The 16,547-nt window shown below is 47.2% G+C and overlaps 2 protein-coding genes across 9 annotated transcripts; one reads left to right on the forward strand and one right to left on the reverse strand.

Annotated features, from left to right (window-relative positions):
* Nucleotides 1-383: 383 nt before the first annotated feature.
* Nucleotides 384-6,574, forward strand: elf2a (E74-like factor 2a (ets domain transcription factor)). 3 transcript variants are annotated; one of them, XM_028417074.1, is made up of 9 exons: nucleotides 384-683; nucleotides 1,779-1,862; nucleotides 2,656-2,917; nucleotides 3,301-3,405; nucleotides 3,959-4,075; nucleotides 4,169-4,252; nucleotides 4,343-4,535; nucleotides 4,624-4,887; nucleotides 5,408-6,574. In XM_028417074.1, the coding sequence occupies exons 2-9, from the start codon at nucleotides 1,788-1,790 to the stop codon at nucleotides 5,988-5,990; spliced, it is 1,683 nt and encodes a 560-aa protein (XP_028272875.1). In that variant the 5' UTR covers nucleotides 384-683; nucleotides 1,779-1,787; the 3' UTR covers nucleotides 5,991-6,574. The 3 variants fall into 3 exon arrangements, with proteins under 3 accessions (XP_028272875.1, XP_028272876.1, XP_028272877.1); XM_028417075.1 differs by having other exon boundaries at nucleotides 3,962-4,075; XM_028417076.1 differs by having other exon boundaries at nucleotides 4,624-4,878; nucleotides 5,408-5,990.
* Nucleotides 6,575-7,152: 578 nt separating this feature from the next.
* On the reverse strand, nucleotides 7,153-16,157 carry nocta (nocturnin a). 6 transcript variants are annotated; one of them, XM_028416795.1, is made up of 4 exons: nucleotides 12,147-12,292; nucleotides 11,770-12,012; nucleotides 8,705-8,998; nucleotides 7,153-8,605 (listed from the first exon to the last, which is right to left on the reverse strand). In XM_028416795.1, the coding sequence occupies exons 3-4, from the start codon at nucleotides 8,988-8,990 to the stop codon at nucleotides 7,746-7,748; spliced, it is 1,146 nt and encodes a 381-aa protein (XP_028272596.1). In that variant the 5' UTR covers nucleotides 8,991-8,998; nucleotides 11,770-12,012; nucleotides 12,147-12,292; the 3' UTR covers nucleotides 7,153-7,745. The 6 variants fall into 6 exon arrangements, with proteins under 6 accessions (XP_028272596.1, XP_028272591.1, XP_028272592.1 ...); XM_028416790.1 differs by lacking the exons at nucleotides 11,770-12,012; nucleotides 12,147-12,292 and adding an exon at nucleotides 15,650-16,157; XM_028416791.1 differs by lacking the exon at nucleotides 11,770-12,012 and having other exon boundaries at nucleotides 12,147-12,360.
* Nucleotides 16,158-16,547: the final 390 nt, after the last annotated feature.

The following is a 16,547-nucleotide window of genomic DNA, read 5'->3' on the forward strand; positions in this document are numbered from 1 at the left end:
CTTCAACGAGGGTCACCTGCCAAATGTATCTCCTCTTACAAATCTCAAGCTACAGACTCCATTTTAGTCTTAAAACGCTCATTAGATGCTGCTCTATCAAACTTGTATTCAGAATTTTCTAATTCCGAATCGTTTCCACGCGCCAGGCTCTCAGAGTTGGAGTGGTTTTTGAGGTCTTCTCTGCTGTTACCATGGTGACAGGCTGACACACAGAGGCACAGCTCGGACTTGCTCTGATTCTCCAGAAATTCAGAGCAATGCTTTTCATATAGTAAATCTGAATGTTGTAATGCAAACTCCGCACCACTTGATGGCAGCAATGCGCAAAACAGTTATTTATCACCCGCCAATAAACCTGAAGGAAGGACGAGGAGGAGGAGGAGCAGACCCGCTGGATCGTTTGTAGCGAAGAGGCGGCGCGCCGGAAAACGACGAGCTAGCAGAAAGGAGCAGTAATCAAAACACGACTTCTGGGCCTGTGTCCTCATACACCCCATTGTTTCCAGTGCAGCCTTCGATAGGTGTTCGCGCGGGGATTTCCCGCATACGAAGGACTTCCAAACACTTGTTTATGTAAACGAAGTCAGCGTTTTGGCCTCGTCAACTCGGCTAACGCTAGCTAACGTTGGGCCCAGCCAACGCTAGCCGTGGAGCTTACTTTTCGCTAGCAAAAGCAAAACAAGGTAAGGCAAGGAAATGTGTTGTACTAACATATCAGCGGGCTCTGAGGGGTCACCACTCCCACTACAGGTGCTGTATTTGATCCGTTAGCCAGTCAGTGACAACCTAGTACGTGTTATTATGTTTTATAGGCGGTGTGTATGTTAGCTAGCTGGCTATCTGCTAACTGCATCAATCCTAACAACTAGCTAGCTGATACTCGGTTATAATGCTGAGAGCAGTATCATTTCTAAAGGAGAGTGCAGTCATTTTGTTGTGGTGTGCAGTAAGTGGGGTCCCCCACGCGGAGAGCTGTAGTAAATAAACGGACCTTCTGCTGTGGTGGAAACATGAGCTAAGTTTGAAGTGGCAGCTCGAGGCTCAGTGAGCGCAGACATCCCGCTCAGAATGTAAACATTAGCCTGTGTCCGTGCAGCACCGTAAGGACACAGCAGCAGGTCAGCCCATACTTTCAGTTTCAGTGTTGGCATTTAGCCAGGCGGACACATTTTATTTACATTCCCTCATCGTGAGAATGTAATGACTACAAACAACGAGCTGTCAGAAAAACCGTTACTTCATGATGGCATTGTAGTTACTGTAGCCCGTCCGATCTGCACATTTTACCAAGTGAAGCTAAACGTCACGAATGAGTGTAGCGCAGGTTGTTGCTGTGTGTGTGGAGGTGTATGCAGAGAAGTATCACTTACAGGTTAGTCTTATCTCTGTTCATATGATCAAGACAGTATCCAGGTGTCTGATTATCTGTACACGGTGATTTACCACAAACAGGATGCTCTGTTTACAATACAGAACAGAATGCTGTAAAAACCACATCACATCCAGTCGACTCACATGTAAACACACTCCGTATCCTAGAACACATTGGATGCAGTTCAGGTTCATTTCTTACTAATCCGGATATAATTATATTAATATAATGGACATTTTTGTGAAGTAAAATACACCGAGTGTGAGGTACTGTTGATTCTCCACATTACTGCCTTTCAGTCATGAGGGCAGGTTCCTCCGAGACTTTCACATAACCACATAGACACATAGACACAAACACACAATACACGTCTCCATCCTAACCCCATGTGCATTTATTTTGGTAGGAATGAGTGATGACCTCTGTGGTAGTGTCAGACGGTGGAGGGAACATAGTGGAGTATGTCACCGTGGTGGAGGAGCCCCAGCAGGTAAGCTGCTGTCAGTGCAGTCACGCTCTAGCTACAGGCGTGTTTAAATCGCCAACATACAGTATGAAGCTGTAGTAGGACCTCTCTGTCAGCCTTACATCTGGTCCTGCTGGTTTCACATTATGATGCTGGAGAGCTTTAATAGGGTTGTTGAATGGCTGAATAGCTGAAGAAAGTGCTAACACTGGTTGCTAACGATCGTTTTCAGGCTACGTCTTGGCAAGACTTGGTTAACTTGAACATTCTGGTCCTGAATAACTTCAGATAGACTCGCTTGATGACCAGCAGTCATGAGTGTTTGGCTGATGTGCAGAATGCAGTGAATAATGGATTTATATCTTCATAACTGTGTTACACTGCACAGGATTCTGCTGTGTGCATAGAACTGCAGGATTTTATATTGCAACCAAAACTGAGCCTACAATGACTACAAACATAAGGAGAGGAATTACTATCAAAAAATAGCCTGAGGGTTAATACCCTGCATCAAAAAGTATCAATGCTGATCACACACCAACCACGGAAACCAACAAGCCAAGAAACCAAGGTGGGAGATTTGAGATTTTAAGATTTTATGTCTGATTTGCTGCCAGGAGACACCAAGAACAGATATCCAAGACACTGATACATGCTTTGACATATTTCTTTGTTGACAATTGAGCAAGTCAGACTCTACAATCCAGGGCAAATGGGAATTTCAGTTTCATAGACCACAGGCCTAGAAGTGAATACATCACACCTGCAGCATTACTACAAATGCACAAAAGTCATTTTTCTCATTATGTGTGAGCAGCATCCGGCTGAGGAGGAGGAGGAAGAGGAAGAAGTTGTCCAGCAGGATGTAGAGGCTGTAATCGTGGAGGAGGATGTGGAAGAGGAGGAGGAAGGAGTGGTGCTGCAGGAGGAGGGCTGTCCGGCTGTGATTGTTGAGGAGGTTCCCAGCGCCCAGGTGGAGGAGTGCTACTCAGCCCAGGTCCTGGTCTATGATGATGAGACGTACCTGATGCAGGATGTGGCCGAGGAGCAGGAGGTGGTCACCGAGGCGGGAGAGACTGGTGAGAATTAAACCTTTGTAAATCTGGGATGAATTTATGGATTATTATGTTGGAGCAGGAAATTAGAGTGTTTGTGTCATCCTCCTCATTAATGAGAAGTGCTCTGTGTAGATTTGTTGATGTAGACTGCCCTCTGCTGCCAGGAACTATGAAGTGTTTGTAGCAGATTACAGGAAACAGGAAGGGAGGAACAGACTGCCTCTACGGTCCTCAAACAAGGAAGTTAACGTTTCAAAACAGACGAGGGTGCAGCGCTCCAACTATCGTCTATTTAACCTCTTCTCACCACACAGGACCTTTGCTTTGTGTTCGGCCACAGGTCCCACTGTGTCTGCAGTGAGCATGTAGGTGTGTGTGCTGATAGGTTTTTGTCTGCTCCTCAGTGGAAATGTCGGGTCCTGATGTGTGCTTTGACAAAACATTTGAAGCAGCTGAAGCTCTTCTGCATATGGAGTCCCCTGGAGGACTGCACAATGAGCGCAACACAGGTAACACCTCGACCGCATTTCCTGTAATACACAGGAGCATACGAGTCATACACGGTATGCACCTGGGGATGGGACTTACAGCCATCATCCAATCTTTGTCAAATCCAGACTTGTTTGAATCCCTTCTTGAATTTTTTAACCCTCTAGTTCCAAACAGTTCTAGGGCATTGGTCACTACAGTATAAAGTCCTGCCAGGCGCAGGACTTTATACTGTAGTGACCAATGAACACACTGCAGTCATAGCAGAAAACTGACTCTTTGTGTCATAGAACACCACAACAAAGTGACATGTTCGAGTGTGTGGAGTGTGTTTCTGGGACGTATTGTAACAAAACAAATTCAACCCAACATGTAGCTTCTTCTAAACAACTTAATGGAGCATTTAAATAATAACAATATTATACTTCACACCTGTGCTTTGCATGGACAAATCGAGCATTAATCAGAGTTACACAGCTGTATACACACACTCCTGCAGGCAGTAATACAGATCAATCACAGATCTTTACATCTGCTGCAGCAGCAAGACAATCATTGTGTTTTGTCCCCCAGCAGAGGACGTGATGATGGAGACAGTGGTGGAGGTGTCCACAGAGTGTGGCCCCATCGAGGAAGAGTCCTTCCCTATCCCTCCTGATTGTGAACCTGCTGCCAAGAAGAAAAGAGGAGGTCAGTGCTGCTTTTATTTCTCTCAGATCAGTAAAGTAATCTCTGAGTAATGACATTAAGAATGGCTTCGTGTGTGTGTCTGTGTGGATGCAGGTGGACGTAAACCCAAGACACATCAGCCTGCTTCCAACGGCTCCTTCGACCTCGGCATCAAGAAGAGACCGAGGGAGGGAAAAGGTTCAGCCTCATTTCTGAAGTCTGGAACTCACTGGCACTCCTCTTTAAATTTGGACTTGGGTTTCATGCCGTTGTACTGTGTCCTTGTAGGCAACACCACCTATCTGTGGGAGTTTCTGCTGGAGCTGCTGCAGGATAAAAACACATGTCCCAGATACATCAAGTGGATGCAGCGAGATAAGGGCATCTTCAAATTGGTGGACTCCAAGGCCGTCTCCAAGCTGTGGGGGAAGCACAAGAACAAACCCGACATGAACTACGAGACCATGGGCCGAGCTCTGAGGTCGGCATACTAATGGACCAGGATCACAATACCGGTCGAACATGGGACACAACTTGAAAAATCAACCATGATTTGTTCCTTTGTGCAGGTATTACTACCAGCGTGGCATCCTCGCCAAAGTTGAAGGTCAGCGGCTGGCCTACCAGTTCAAAGACATGCCCAAAAACATCCGGGTGATTGATGACGAGGATGAAGGCGAGGAGGTGGATGACGGCGAGGGCATGGTGTCCGGCCAGCACCTGGTTCACCAGAAGGGCCCTGCCAGCCTGGGTGCCAACTCCGCCACCGCTACCCAGCCTCAGCAGACCTATGTCACTGTCATCCCCGGCAACCCGGGCACCAGGTCTGTGAGGTCTGTTCTTTGGTATTTGTACAGCTAACCTTCAGACTGCTGAGTGATCTTGCATGACAGCTGTGCTTTTATTTTGAGAGGCCCAGAGACCACATTCATTAGTTACCACATTATAAGCAATTAAATCAAATAAATTGAAGGTAAAGGGATTCTACGGTGTAGCAGCCGATTCTTCAAAAGTTCATCTTGCAGTTCTGGCAAAATAGAACCATCAGCAACTGGATACGGGTAACCAGTGGTACTGTGTGTGTACTTTTCTAGACAAAACTGTCCAGAAATATCATCTGCTTTAATAGATGATGACCAAGAGATCAGGGGAGTTCATCTGAGTGATCTCCATTTAACACACAAACACACCTGATCACACAGTGGTGACAGGTGCTTTGAAAGTGAGCCGTGAGTCGACATTGACACCTTTGGTTGTAGTTTATGTTGTTAGTTTGTGTAATTCATGTTGTATGTCAGGTAACTGTATGCATGATGTCCCTGAACTGTCTTCTGTCTTTCTCCTCTGGTGCAGGCCCCTCCAAGCCATGCCAGTGGTCATGACCAACTCGCTAGGTCAGGTGACATTAAACTCCTCCCCCATCCTAACTACCGCCACAGGAGTCCCAGTGACTGTAGCGAACGCCCCCTCCAGCGCTCCCCCCAAACTGGTGATCCAGGCATTGCCCACCATGCTGCCTGCCGGCTCCAAAGCAGGGGAGAAAATCACCATCATCACGATCCCAGCCAACCAGCTGGCCACGCTCATGCAGGCCAACTCATCAGGCCAGGTTACGCAGCTAATCCAGGCTAAACCTGTCGCTACACAGCTAGCGCAGGCTACTGTCAAAACCACCGCAGCAGCTCCTACAGTCCAGCTAGCAGCAGGCCGGGCAGCACCGCAGCTCATCCTGGCCAAACCAGCGGCGGTGGCCCAGCCACTGCCACAGCTTTCTGTCCAGGTCAGCCAGCCTCAGTCCGCCCCTCCCAAAACCCCCACCCAGACCCCAAAACCCTCCAGCAGTCAGCCAGAAGCAGCAGCACAATCAGAGGCAGCAGCTGAGGCCCCGCCTCCCCCGGTCCCGCCAGCAGCATCAGGAGAAGCCCCATCATCCTGAAAGCCCCAATCCTGAGCCAGGGCCGGGGAGGGTGGGGTGGTTCAGGAAGTAACTGTGGACACTGCTGAGGAAGTGCAAATCCCACACCTCACTCTCCCCCTGAGAGCAGAGCTGCTTCCTGTTTGGCTCAGTGTCAGCCGGGTCTCCAAGGAAACGCCTGCCCCCACAGAGGATCAAAGGGACAGGCGCACACAGAGGTCCTTCAGAGCTCAGATGACATGGGCAGCCTTAGATTGTAAATGAAAAGTCTTTTGTAACCTAATATAAAAGCCTGACAAGACTTTGTTGTAAACAGAAGTGTAAAAAGCATTTTTGATACTGAGCAGGTGTGTATCAGTACAGATGTAGTTTGTTTCAGTCTTTCATGGTTTGTCTGCAGACTTCTGTTACCCCACAGCACTGTCACGTTCTGCTCTTTTTTTACTGTTCCACAAAGGGAGTGCGAGGATGTCTGTGTCTAGGTAAAAGAACTAAAGGTGTGCTCCACATTTGAAGTATAATATACTATTTTTTTCTTGTACTATCAGTGTATTGAAGTAGATTTTACTGAAATATGTATTATAAAAAGACACATGTGAATTAAATGTCTCAAGTGGTTTCATTCTGAATCATTATCCCCACTTGTTAGTGGCCACAGAGAGGCGCTGTCCTGCTGCTCGACAGTAATGATCAGCCAAAATGTTTTTGATGTCACATGAAAAATTCTGACTCAAATTCCTGAGATCACGTCTTCATCTTCACATAGATGCACGGCTGCATGGGAGAAGTCGGGTCTGAGGTAAGACGGTGGCTGCATAGAGAAAAATTAGCAGCTGTAATCTAAAAAAGTGTTTTTTTCCCTTTAGAGTTGTGTATATATGCTTCTAATAAAACTTTTAATGAACACCTTCCTTAAACAGAAAACCAGTTCTGAAGTGTCTACTTTTTATGACTTTATCTTTAAGTCATTTATTTTAAGTCACCCTTAAACTGGGATCCATTGCTAGATATGTTTTCTGATTCTCAGGTCATCAGTGCTGAAAGTGCTATAATATTCTAATGCATTCTTATAGATCCTATAGATACATACGGCATTTTGGGTTTCTGGTGCCAAAAAAGTATGAGAGGCTCCTTTCCATGGTGTGTGTAAAACCAGAAGACTCAGAATCAGGAGATGATGCAGGACAATTAAAATAATGACTTTATTATTTATATACTTTACTGTGTTGAGTGCAGTCAAAACAACACTGTTATGATTACAAACTCGTGATATCTCGATGTTAAATAATTTAAAAGTACTATGTTAGCGGTTACCAGCCACAGACAGCAGAAAGAAATTGTCCTAATAAATGTCTGTAGTTGGTTTCCAGGGTTCAAACTTCAGCAAATGAATCTCCTAGCTGCCCTTTAAGCTGAAGTTAAGTAAAAAGAAAACCCCAGAAGGCTCTGGTCATTCAACACACCTCTGGGTCTAAGTTACTGTCACCAGCAGTGAGGTGAGAGTCTGACTTCACCTCTACATTACAGGAAGTCACAGGTTCATGTGGGGTTTTGATTGTAAATAAAATCCTTTGTGAGGACATGCCAAGACTCTTTGGCATCTAAAACAGACAGTACAGGAAGTCAGCTATAATGTCAGAGGTAGTTCCTCGTCAGGACAGCAGCTCTCAATAAATACACTGATCTCCACAGAACTCAAGCCTATAAGATTTTTTAGTTCATGTATTTCATGACTAAAAGTAGCAGAGCTAGTCCTTCCTTCGGTCCTGTGCTGTCCTACATCAGCCTGTGGGGCTCCTCCCTGAAGCTGACGTCACACAGCAGTGATAAATGGTCAGAGGGATAGTGGTATGAGGGGAGGCGGTCTGGGCCAATCTGCTCCTCAGTGGGAATGTCCAACAGGCTCTCCACACTCAAAGCATCATGGGTATACCAGATGTAATCCAGTGTGCTGCAGCTCTCTCCAGAGGGGCGGATCTTCCACGTGGTGTAGGCAGGCTCTGTCTGTCCATCAGAGCTCAGCAGCTTGTATGCAGAGTTGAGGCCGAGAGGGGAGGAGCTGAAGCGTCGGTAAACATCCTCTGAGGGCTCCGCGTTAAAGTCCCCGCACACTACTAAAGGGACGGCGCCCATCGCCTCCGTCTGACTGCCCCCACGGGATGTGATGCTTCGCAGGTTCTGCAGCAGGTCAGCACCCTGTGCACTGCGCAGCCTCTCCCAGCCGCTACGAGCTTTCAGGTGGGTGACAGCCACACACAGCCAGCGGCCTGTCATCCGGCAGTTCAGCGTCTGGACTATAGCTACCTGGTTGGTGGGCAGCATCATGGCTGACAGCCGCAGGTGAGCTGTGGCCTGGAGGGAGAAGCGGGAGCGGCGGTAAAAGAGGGCGCAGCCATCGGGGCCGTTGTTCTGCTCCACATCCAGACAGGGAGACCAAGGCTTTGGAAGGAAGCTGCCATGGTAACCCAGGCTGGCCATGATTGGCTGGAAAGTGTCGTAGTAGTGGTCCACTTCCTGCAGGCACAGGATGTCCGGGCGGTAGGTGAGGATCTCTTCCAGGATCAGGTACTTTCTTTCATGCCAGTTTAGGGCATCCAGTGGACAGCGGATGAAGCCATCCTTCCCCTCTCCAAGAGCTAGAAAGACACACATTCACATCTGTCAACATTTACTAATAAACCCAAGTGAACTTGTACCATTAATCATTTCTATATGTACTTTTTGTATTTCTCTACCTTGTGCCAGTATATTCCACTGCATGACCCGTATGGAGGGGTTGTGGTTGTGGTGGTATGGTGCCATGCCTCTCGGATAGACCAGATCACGGTGTGGCCGTGCCGGACGCCCCTGCAAGGCCTCCTCGCATTCTCTGAGCAGCTGGTCCGGGTCCACCTCAGCCAGGTTCTGGTCTAGGTCTGGGTCTGGGCTCTCCTCCAAATATGGGTCCGATTGGGCCAAGGGGGCGCTGTTCAGCGACTGGGCCAGGGTACCAAACAGCCTGCTGCTGCTGCTGCTGCCCATTGGACAAACTGATGGACAGGAAACAAGAGGTCATTGAAGACTCTGAGTGCACCAATCTGTAACAGCTAGCTGCCGCTTGCTCAACAGTTTTACATCTTACTAACTGGTACATCCAGGTGGGGGAGTAAACTCCGACTAGACATCCACAGTCACATTTTAACTCCTGTCTCCTTTGTTGAACAGCATGGACAGACTGAGAGACACAGGACAAAGAGTACACCTTTCCTAACTAAAGCATTCATTACATACAGCACCAAACCAACCGAAACCAGAACCTCAGCAGTGTGACCATTAATGGTTGCACATAAAATCTACAGTTTGGAACTGAAAGGCATTCAGAACCCCATCAATTGAAATCACTGGACAAGTTTTCCACCACATAACCTCACAACCCCCGCTAAATGCATTCACATGGCCTGTAATTAGATTTAGGGCCATTTTGAAACAACAGCAAAACAGCAAAACTGTGCTTAAGCTCAGCATCATCATACACTTGGAGGCATGAGTGCTGGAGGATCAGTGCATGCAGAAAACCAGCAGGAAGAAGCATCACTTCAAACCCTCTTATGACAACCTGACGATGGTCCAGATCTGACAGTGATGGTCCAGATCTGACAGCTATGGTCCAGATCTGACAGCTATGGTCCAGATCTGACAGTGATGGTCCAGATCTGATGGTCCAGATCTGATGGTCCAGATCTGACAGCGATGGTCCAGATCTGATGGTCCAGATCTGACAGCGATGGTCCAGATCTGACAGCTATGGTCCAGATCTGACAGTGATGGTCCAGATCTGATGGTCCAGATCTGATGGTCCAGATCTGACAGCGATGGTCCAGATCTGACAGTGATCCAGTCAAATACGCCAATGAAATTGCAAAGCAGGATAGTAGCTTCAGAAAGTGTAAAAAAGTATAGATAGAAAGAAGATGGACAGAAGCAGTACCACTGAAGGCAACGGCTATTATCCTGTACACCAGGAGAGTCCAATCCTACAGCACTTGCTTATCTCATCCCCGGTGCCAGTCTAACCCCACCATCCTGTTTAACCGGCTGCTTTCTGACTGGACAACAAGCAGCATTTCTAACACTGGAGAGCAGGGCCTCTTACTTCAGTTCTACTGCTCCTATCATTAGAAGTAAGAATCCATGTCTTACCCATGCCCTCCATGTTTGATCGAAGGCTTTCGTCCCTCTGCTTGTGTGTCTGAAGAGCAGGACAGACCTCTGTGTCTGTGTCATTCACTCCTGCCCGTCTCCCTCCCTCTGTTCATCAATGCTATGACTCATCTGTCTCACCTCCCCTCCCTCCCCCTCTCCCTCCTGCTGGCTCAGTGACAATGACCTCTACAGAGCTAGGAGACATGGTAAGCCTGTCTCAGACATGGAGAGAGACACAAGGACCAATGAGGTTTCTTCAGTATCACCGTTGTCATAGTGATGACAGATGCTGACTGTGAAGAACTGGAAGGAGGCAGAGGAGGGTAAAAGCCACAGTGGGGGTGCGTAGGTGTAAGTAGGTGTGTGTCAGAATAAGGATGTTGCCGGGTTTGATAAGAATGGACACGTTGTCCAACAGGTGGGGATGGCAGGGCTCCATAGTGTGTATGTATTTTTACACGTACGCACAAAGGGGATGTGTTCTCAGTGGAGTGAGGATACAGAGCATTGGTTACATCAGTGGCACCAGTGGACTCACTCATCTGATTTTGTGTCAGCGAGTGCCACTTTTGGATTTGATAACCATTCACCTATTTATTTTTCAGTCATGCCAACATTTGGAGGCAGAACCTTGGATTTTTAGCACTGTATCCATCATTACAAACATGTTTGTCCATCTATTACATTTCAAGTCTACTTTAGAATGTATCATATCTTGCTATTGTGGGCTTGTCATTGCTAATACAGCACAGCTTCAACAACATGTTCTGTGTTCTGACACTAGCACCATTGTTTCTTATTGAAAACAAACTGCACAGATTAAAAGTGACTTTACTTAGCTGGCCAACAATGCTGAGAAATGTCAATTTACTGAATGTTGTAATGCAGTAGCCCTGCTTCAAGACACAAATAAAATGAAAACAACACAGGGTCCTTTGTTTTCAGCCACTTCTCACAATGACTGCAAAGGCTCAGTGACACACCTTGACTTTAACTGAAAGTAGTTGGTCTGTAGAAGAAGAGCAGAGGACAGTAAAGCTACCTGCTCTATAAGTGTACCTTTTGTCAGGGTTACCACTCAGTGCTGATCAATGGGCTGAGGTTGGAGCTAGCAGCTAGTGGCTAACGTCAGTGGAAAGTGGCTTGTTCCACAGACCCAAATGGTGCACACCCTAGCAAAGAGAAGCTTTGAAGAGAATACTTAGCATCTGCCAGTCACTATTAAATAATAAAGCCGTTTTCCATCTTTGCCTTGGGACATACCCCTCAAAACTGCCAGGACTCAGTGACACATTGGCAAAACCGAAGCACTGGACAAACAGGCTGTATTATTTAGCATATGCTGCCATATACAGCCATATATTGTGTGGCTGTAGGGGAGTTTTACACAGAAATTCATAATCAAACACTGCAGTGGTAAATAATACAGCCTGTTTACGGCCATACAATATATTTACTCAACCAAAAGAAATCACAGAACTCTAATCACAGCAAGGTGTGTGAAATCTAAACCTGAAAACAGGCACAGACCTGAGTCCATCCACTCAGAAGACAGGGCTGCAGCACATTAAACAATAAGGTTTCTGACCTCCTACACACACCAACAAAAGATACTTACATGGTACAAAATCAATGAAGGGAAGTGTGCACGGTTTCCAATCGGTTTCCAATCTGCCCAAAGACTATCGGCCTAAAGCTCTTCGCTCTGTCCTGCCCGTCATCCCTCGCTCGCCTTTCTTTGTGCCGGAGCAGACAATATGCTGGACGTGGGTACGGAGCGACAATGTGACTCTCATGAGACAGTACCAGTGATTGCGATGAAGGAGTTGACTCAGTGACTGACCATTCAAGAATGTTCCCCCTTACTCACAAACACACACACACCACAGAATGAGAGCTGTGCAGCGTAGGCAGTCTAGAGAGCAGACTTAGTAAACTGGAATGTCACACTGTGTGACCACCAAGTAAGACAGAAGAAAGCCTTAAATCACAAACCTCTATACTTAACCATATTCTAACTGTGTATGAAAAAAGATAAATGCTATTCTTCTGTGCCACAGAGGTCTATAGTTGTCCAAAGACCCAGGAAAGGAGGACCTTCATAGCAGGTCTCTGAAGGACTAACTTTGTTTTCCTCAAGATGTCCAAAGTTGACTTCCCAAATTAGAAATGAGGGTATTACACACACACTCAGTCAACAGAAGTGTAGACTTCAGACTGAGTAAACCTTTTCTTAATTTAGCTGCCAACACATAAACGACATGTGCCACAGTACGTATCAACAAAAGAAAGCCCAGCTGACAATCCACGCAGCAGAAATGACAACACTGGCTCTCAGCTGTGAGGACAGAACGCACACGTTGGCACGGGTCCGATGCAGGGTCTGAGCAAAGTAACACATGTGAGTTACACACTGATCACATTTCAAATCGCTCCAGCGCTGCTGTGGTAACCACATACCTAGGAGCTAAAATACCAGAGTCACAAATTAGATCAGAGCTGCAAGTGAATGGGGGATTTGTTCTGCCAGTATGTGACACCAATCAGAAACAGAGCTGTCTTTGGAAGTGTTGAATTACACTAAGGGAGACACACAGAGGGCATTAACTGGTGCATGACATGCTCTAGGTTGTGGGCCACACTAAGACCTGGTAGTAGTTCCTGCAGGCCACAGTTCCCTCACACGTAGCCTTCTCAGTTGAATAAACGGGTGATGTGTGAGCTGAGCATGGTGGATGAGATGCCCTTTAAAGCAAAAACTAGTAGTTTAGGATATAAGGCGTTACACCTCTAAGCTGTCCTGAGCCATTATGCTCACATGAGTCCTCACCGTCTTCTTTTAGTTTTGGAATCTGGCCACCTTTTTATAAGCCAGCTTCCTAATTGCTCTTCTTTACTGGGCAGTTATACAACTGCTTCTGACCAATCCCATTACAGTGCAGGCCAGCAAGACCAGCAAGGAGACGGATTTAGCCTCCAGAAGCCACGGCACAAAACTGTTAAAGCACCTCATTGAAGCAACCATTAGCAGTGAACCCAGGCTGGGTGAGAGTGCATGTGCGACCTGAGCACAGGCATTAACCCAGAGACCTAACATGTCTCCCAGTGACACGAAGATCTGTCAAGTCTGAATGAACCCTGACTCAGATGGGCTTTTAACCCACGGGCTCCCTGCTTCTAACTTTGGTGAATGTCACGTGTCACAGCAGCTAGTTACTCTGTCACGCTGTGGGGTTTACTGTTGGCCCTCTGCCCGCCTGTATGTTGCCTTAACACTGCACACATGTTTTTATGTCATTATTCCCCCAGGAGTTCCTGTCCTCCTGCTGGCCTCCTGCTCTCTTCATCTGGAGCAGCCACAGCATGTGTGGCACAGACAGCGTCCTGCTGTGAGCTGCATGTGTGAACAGGACACACTGAATCATCAACAGCAGCTGAATCTACAACCACTGAAAGGCAAACGCCCAGTTAAATCAGCTCGCACATCCTTGGTATTAAATCAGCTAGCACATCCTTGGTATTACCACCTCTCAACAGGTATAAGCTCCTTTTTCTCAGACCCGATCTCTCTTCCAGTGTAAGGTTAAGTATTGCTGCTGTGACATAAGACATGCAGTGTCACAGTTTGCAGTGGCAGAAAGGACAGTGGAACAGATTAATACAGCGGTAACAGCTTAGAGCCACAGACCAGGACATGAAGATCATCCTGTGTCATAGTTACAGGGGAATAAATAGCTCCACTAGCGAGAGCAGCTTCAGAGGTGATAGCATAAAGGGCTAAAAAAGAAATCCTGTTTTGGAGCATACAATAATTCTTTAAGGTTTGTGAACTATTATATTTCTGCAAAAATGAGTCAACCCAATCAAACAAACCAACTAAAGCTTTTTATCCTGTTATTTGTTTGTTCAGGAAAATGATTGAATATCTGTGAGCAAAAGACATTCTGTCCTGTTTTGGACAAACACTGCGTTATAAAGGTGAAAAGCCACGTGCTGTGTTTATGCCATGCATTTAAATTCATCAAAGATAATATCTAAGATAATTAATCTATCGATAATTAGCATGTCTCCGCTCTTTGGATAGGTGTGGTAGTGTTTTAAATACACTGCGATGCACTTTAGGAAATATTGCTCTTTCCTTTTTTCCTTTTCTAATTTTTATCAAATTATCTGCACGTTGTGCTGAGGTCCCTAATGCCAGCGAGTATTTAAATATGATGTAGACGTATGATGTACCCGGTGATGTAGCCCTCACAAATTTAATATATTACACGTTGACAAAATGATCATCTGTAGACAAGAAGGGGCTTTTTATTAGCGCGTCTGTCCGTCCACTGTGTGTATTCACAGGCTGCAGCACACACACACACACACACACACACACCCTGAGTAAACATCCAATCAGCGTCCGTATGCAAATGAGTCAGCACGTGGTCTAACGGTGTAGTGACAGGTTTCAGTGGTTACGGAGAGGAAAGACATTGAAGGAGCTGCACACACGCATCTCGGCCAGTGTGAATACTCCGCGCCGAAACGAACTTTGTTCTTGTTCTTGCCACCTCGGGAGCGAGGAGAAAGTTCTTTGTTCTCGTGGAGCATGCTCCCAGCTCTACAACAAGCACAGAGACGTGTCCACGTCCGCTGAATGTGACAGACTGTCTGACAGAGCCCTGCTAAAGCCTCACACTGTAGTTCTACACTGATCTGTTTCAGATCACCACTGCAGTTTCTACAAAGCCAGCTTACTTTATTTCCACTCCAGCTCCAGCAGGACACAGACCCTGCAATGCCTCCATTTTATGTGGAAGTTTTTACAAAGGGAAACAGGAGGCTGTGGTTGTAAAGTGGACAGGAGTAGAGTGCTTTAAAAAATACACATAAAACAAATAATAAAAAGAGGAAACATCACATGATCTATAGCCTGTCTGCTGGGCTTTATTTATTTTACTGATACTTTTATTCATAAGACCTTTTAGCTTTGTAAACTTACTTTAGATTACATGTTTTAGAGAATGAGACCATCCAGATAAATGTTGTTGATGAATAAAATCTGGACTAAGGATGTTTATGTTTCAGTTCCCCTGAGGGATCCACCTTATAGTGGTCAGGGGGCTGCGGGCCTCAGTGCTACACCAGCAGAAGCTTAGTCTTCAGGTGGGACTCACAGGTTGGACAGGTCTGAAGATAAAGGCCTGACAAAGTGCAGTCCACTTCCCCAGGCTTTGGATACAGCTAACAACCCAATCAGCAAGGACCATACTGTCACTGTAAGACCAGAGGACAACCCTTCACATGGACTGCCCCTCATACATCCTGTCTAGAACCGGCCCTGGTCTAGAACCGGCCCTGGTCTAGAACCGGCCCTGGTCTAGAACCGGCCCTGCTCCATTCACAAACCTTGTGACTCGTGGAAAACGTCAAACGGTGCCGAGTGAACCGCTTCATGTGTTTCAGTTCCGAACAGAGTTCGGCCCGGTGTAATCGAGCTGTAACACTACCTGTCGCCGTCACGGTGCCGGGGGGTCCACTCGGGGTGCGCCGCTCGGTCCCTCCTCCTTCTCCCACACCGGGGTGACAGCACGGAGGTCCCGCCAGGGCTGACACTGTCCTGGACACACACAGCTGGCCGAACAGGGCCGAGCAGCGACGAGCCGGGTTCATGCTGTTTGTGCCGCCTGGGAAAGAACCGTGTGGTACCGGCAGTGTTCTCTGTGTGGGCCCACAAAGGAGACGCTCCAGAACGTGACTGACACGAGGCCTGAACTTTACCTTCGTACCTCTGAAGCCGGCAAACGTTACATCACGGAACACCGGCTGCTGGGGGGCCGCTCCCTGATGGACCGGTCCGAGATGCTCTGTCCGAGCGATAAACTGTGTTCAGAGCCGCTATTCAAAACGCTTCGTACGAACGCCTGTCGCTGGAAACACATGAGCTGCTCTGTGGATATATTCAGTCGGAAGATCCCTCAGTTTACGGAGGACACAAACACTCACCCCCCTGCTGTCATCAGTGGTTCCGGCCGCACACACGGGGAGGCGGAAGTGGCCTCCAGCTTCCCTTAAACAAGCCAATCAGCACTCAGTGCGCTCCCCCTGACGGGATGACGACTGCTGACGTAGGTAGCATGCCCATCAACGCCCGTTCCGCATGCTGTGTTCTCCTGTTATGTCGCACAGAACTGAACCGCATCAGAACAGCCCGGCCTGGACCCGCCGCGCTGTCTTCAATAAAGGACGTGACAGGACTCAGTAAAACCAGGAACACTTCTCATGAGCAAAAACTAAACAACGATCATAACCTGCTGTGGGCAGAGACCTAAGGTTTGTTTAAAGGCTGTTATATAACTCGGTGAAGGGTCAGAACCCAGGGCGGGTTTCTGTGAATTACTCATCAAA

Source organism: Parambassis ranga, chromosome 10 (genome assembly GCF_900634625.1).
Source record: "Parambassis ranga chromosome 10, fParRan2.1, whole genome shotgun sequence".
In the NCBI taxonomy this organism is placed as follows: domain Eukaryota; kingdom Metazoa; phylum Chordata; class Actinopteri; family Ambassidae; genus Parambassis; species Parambassis ranga.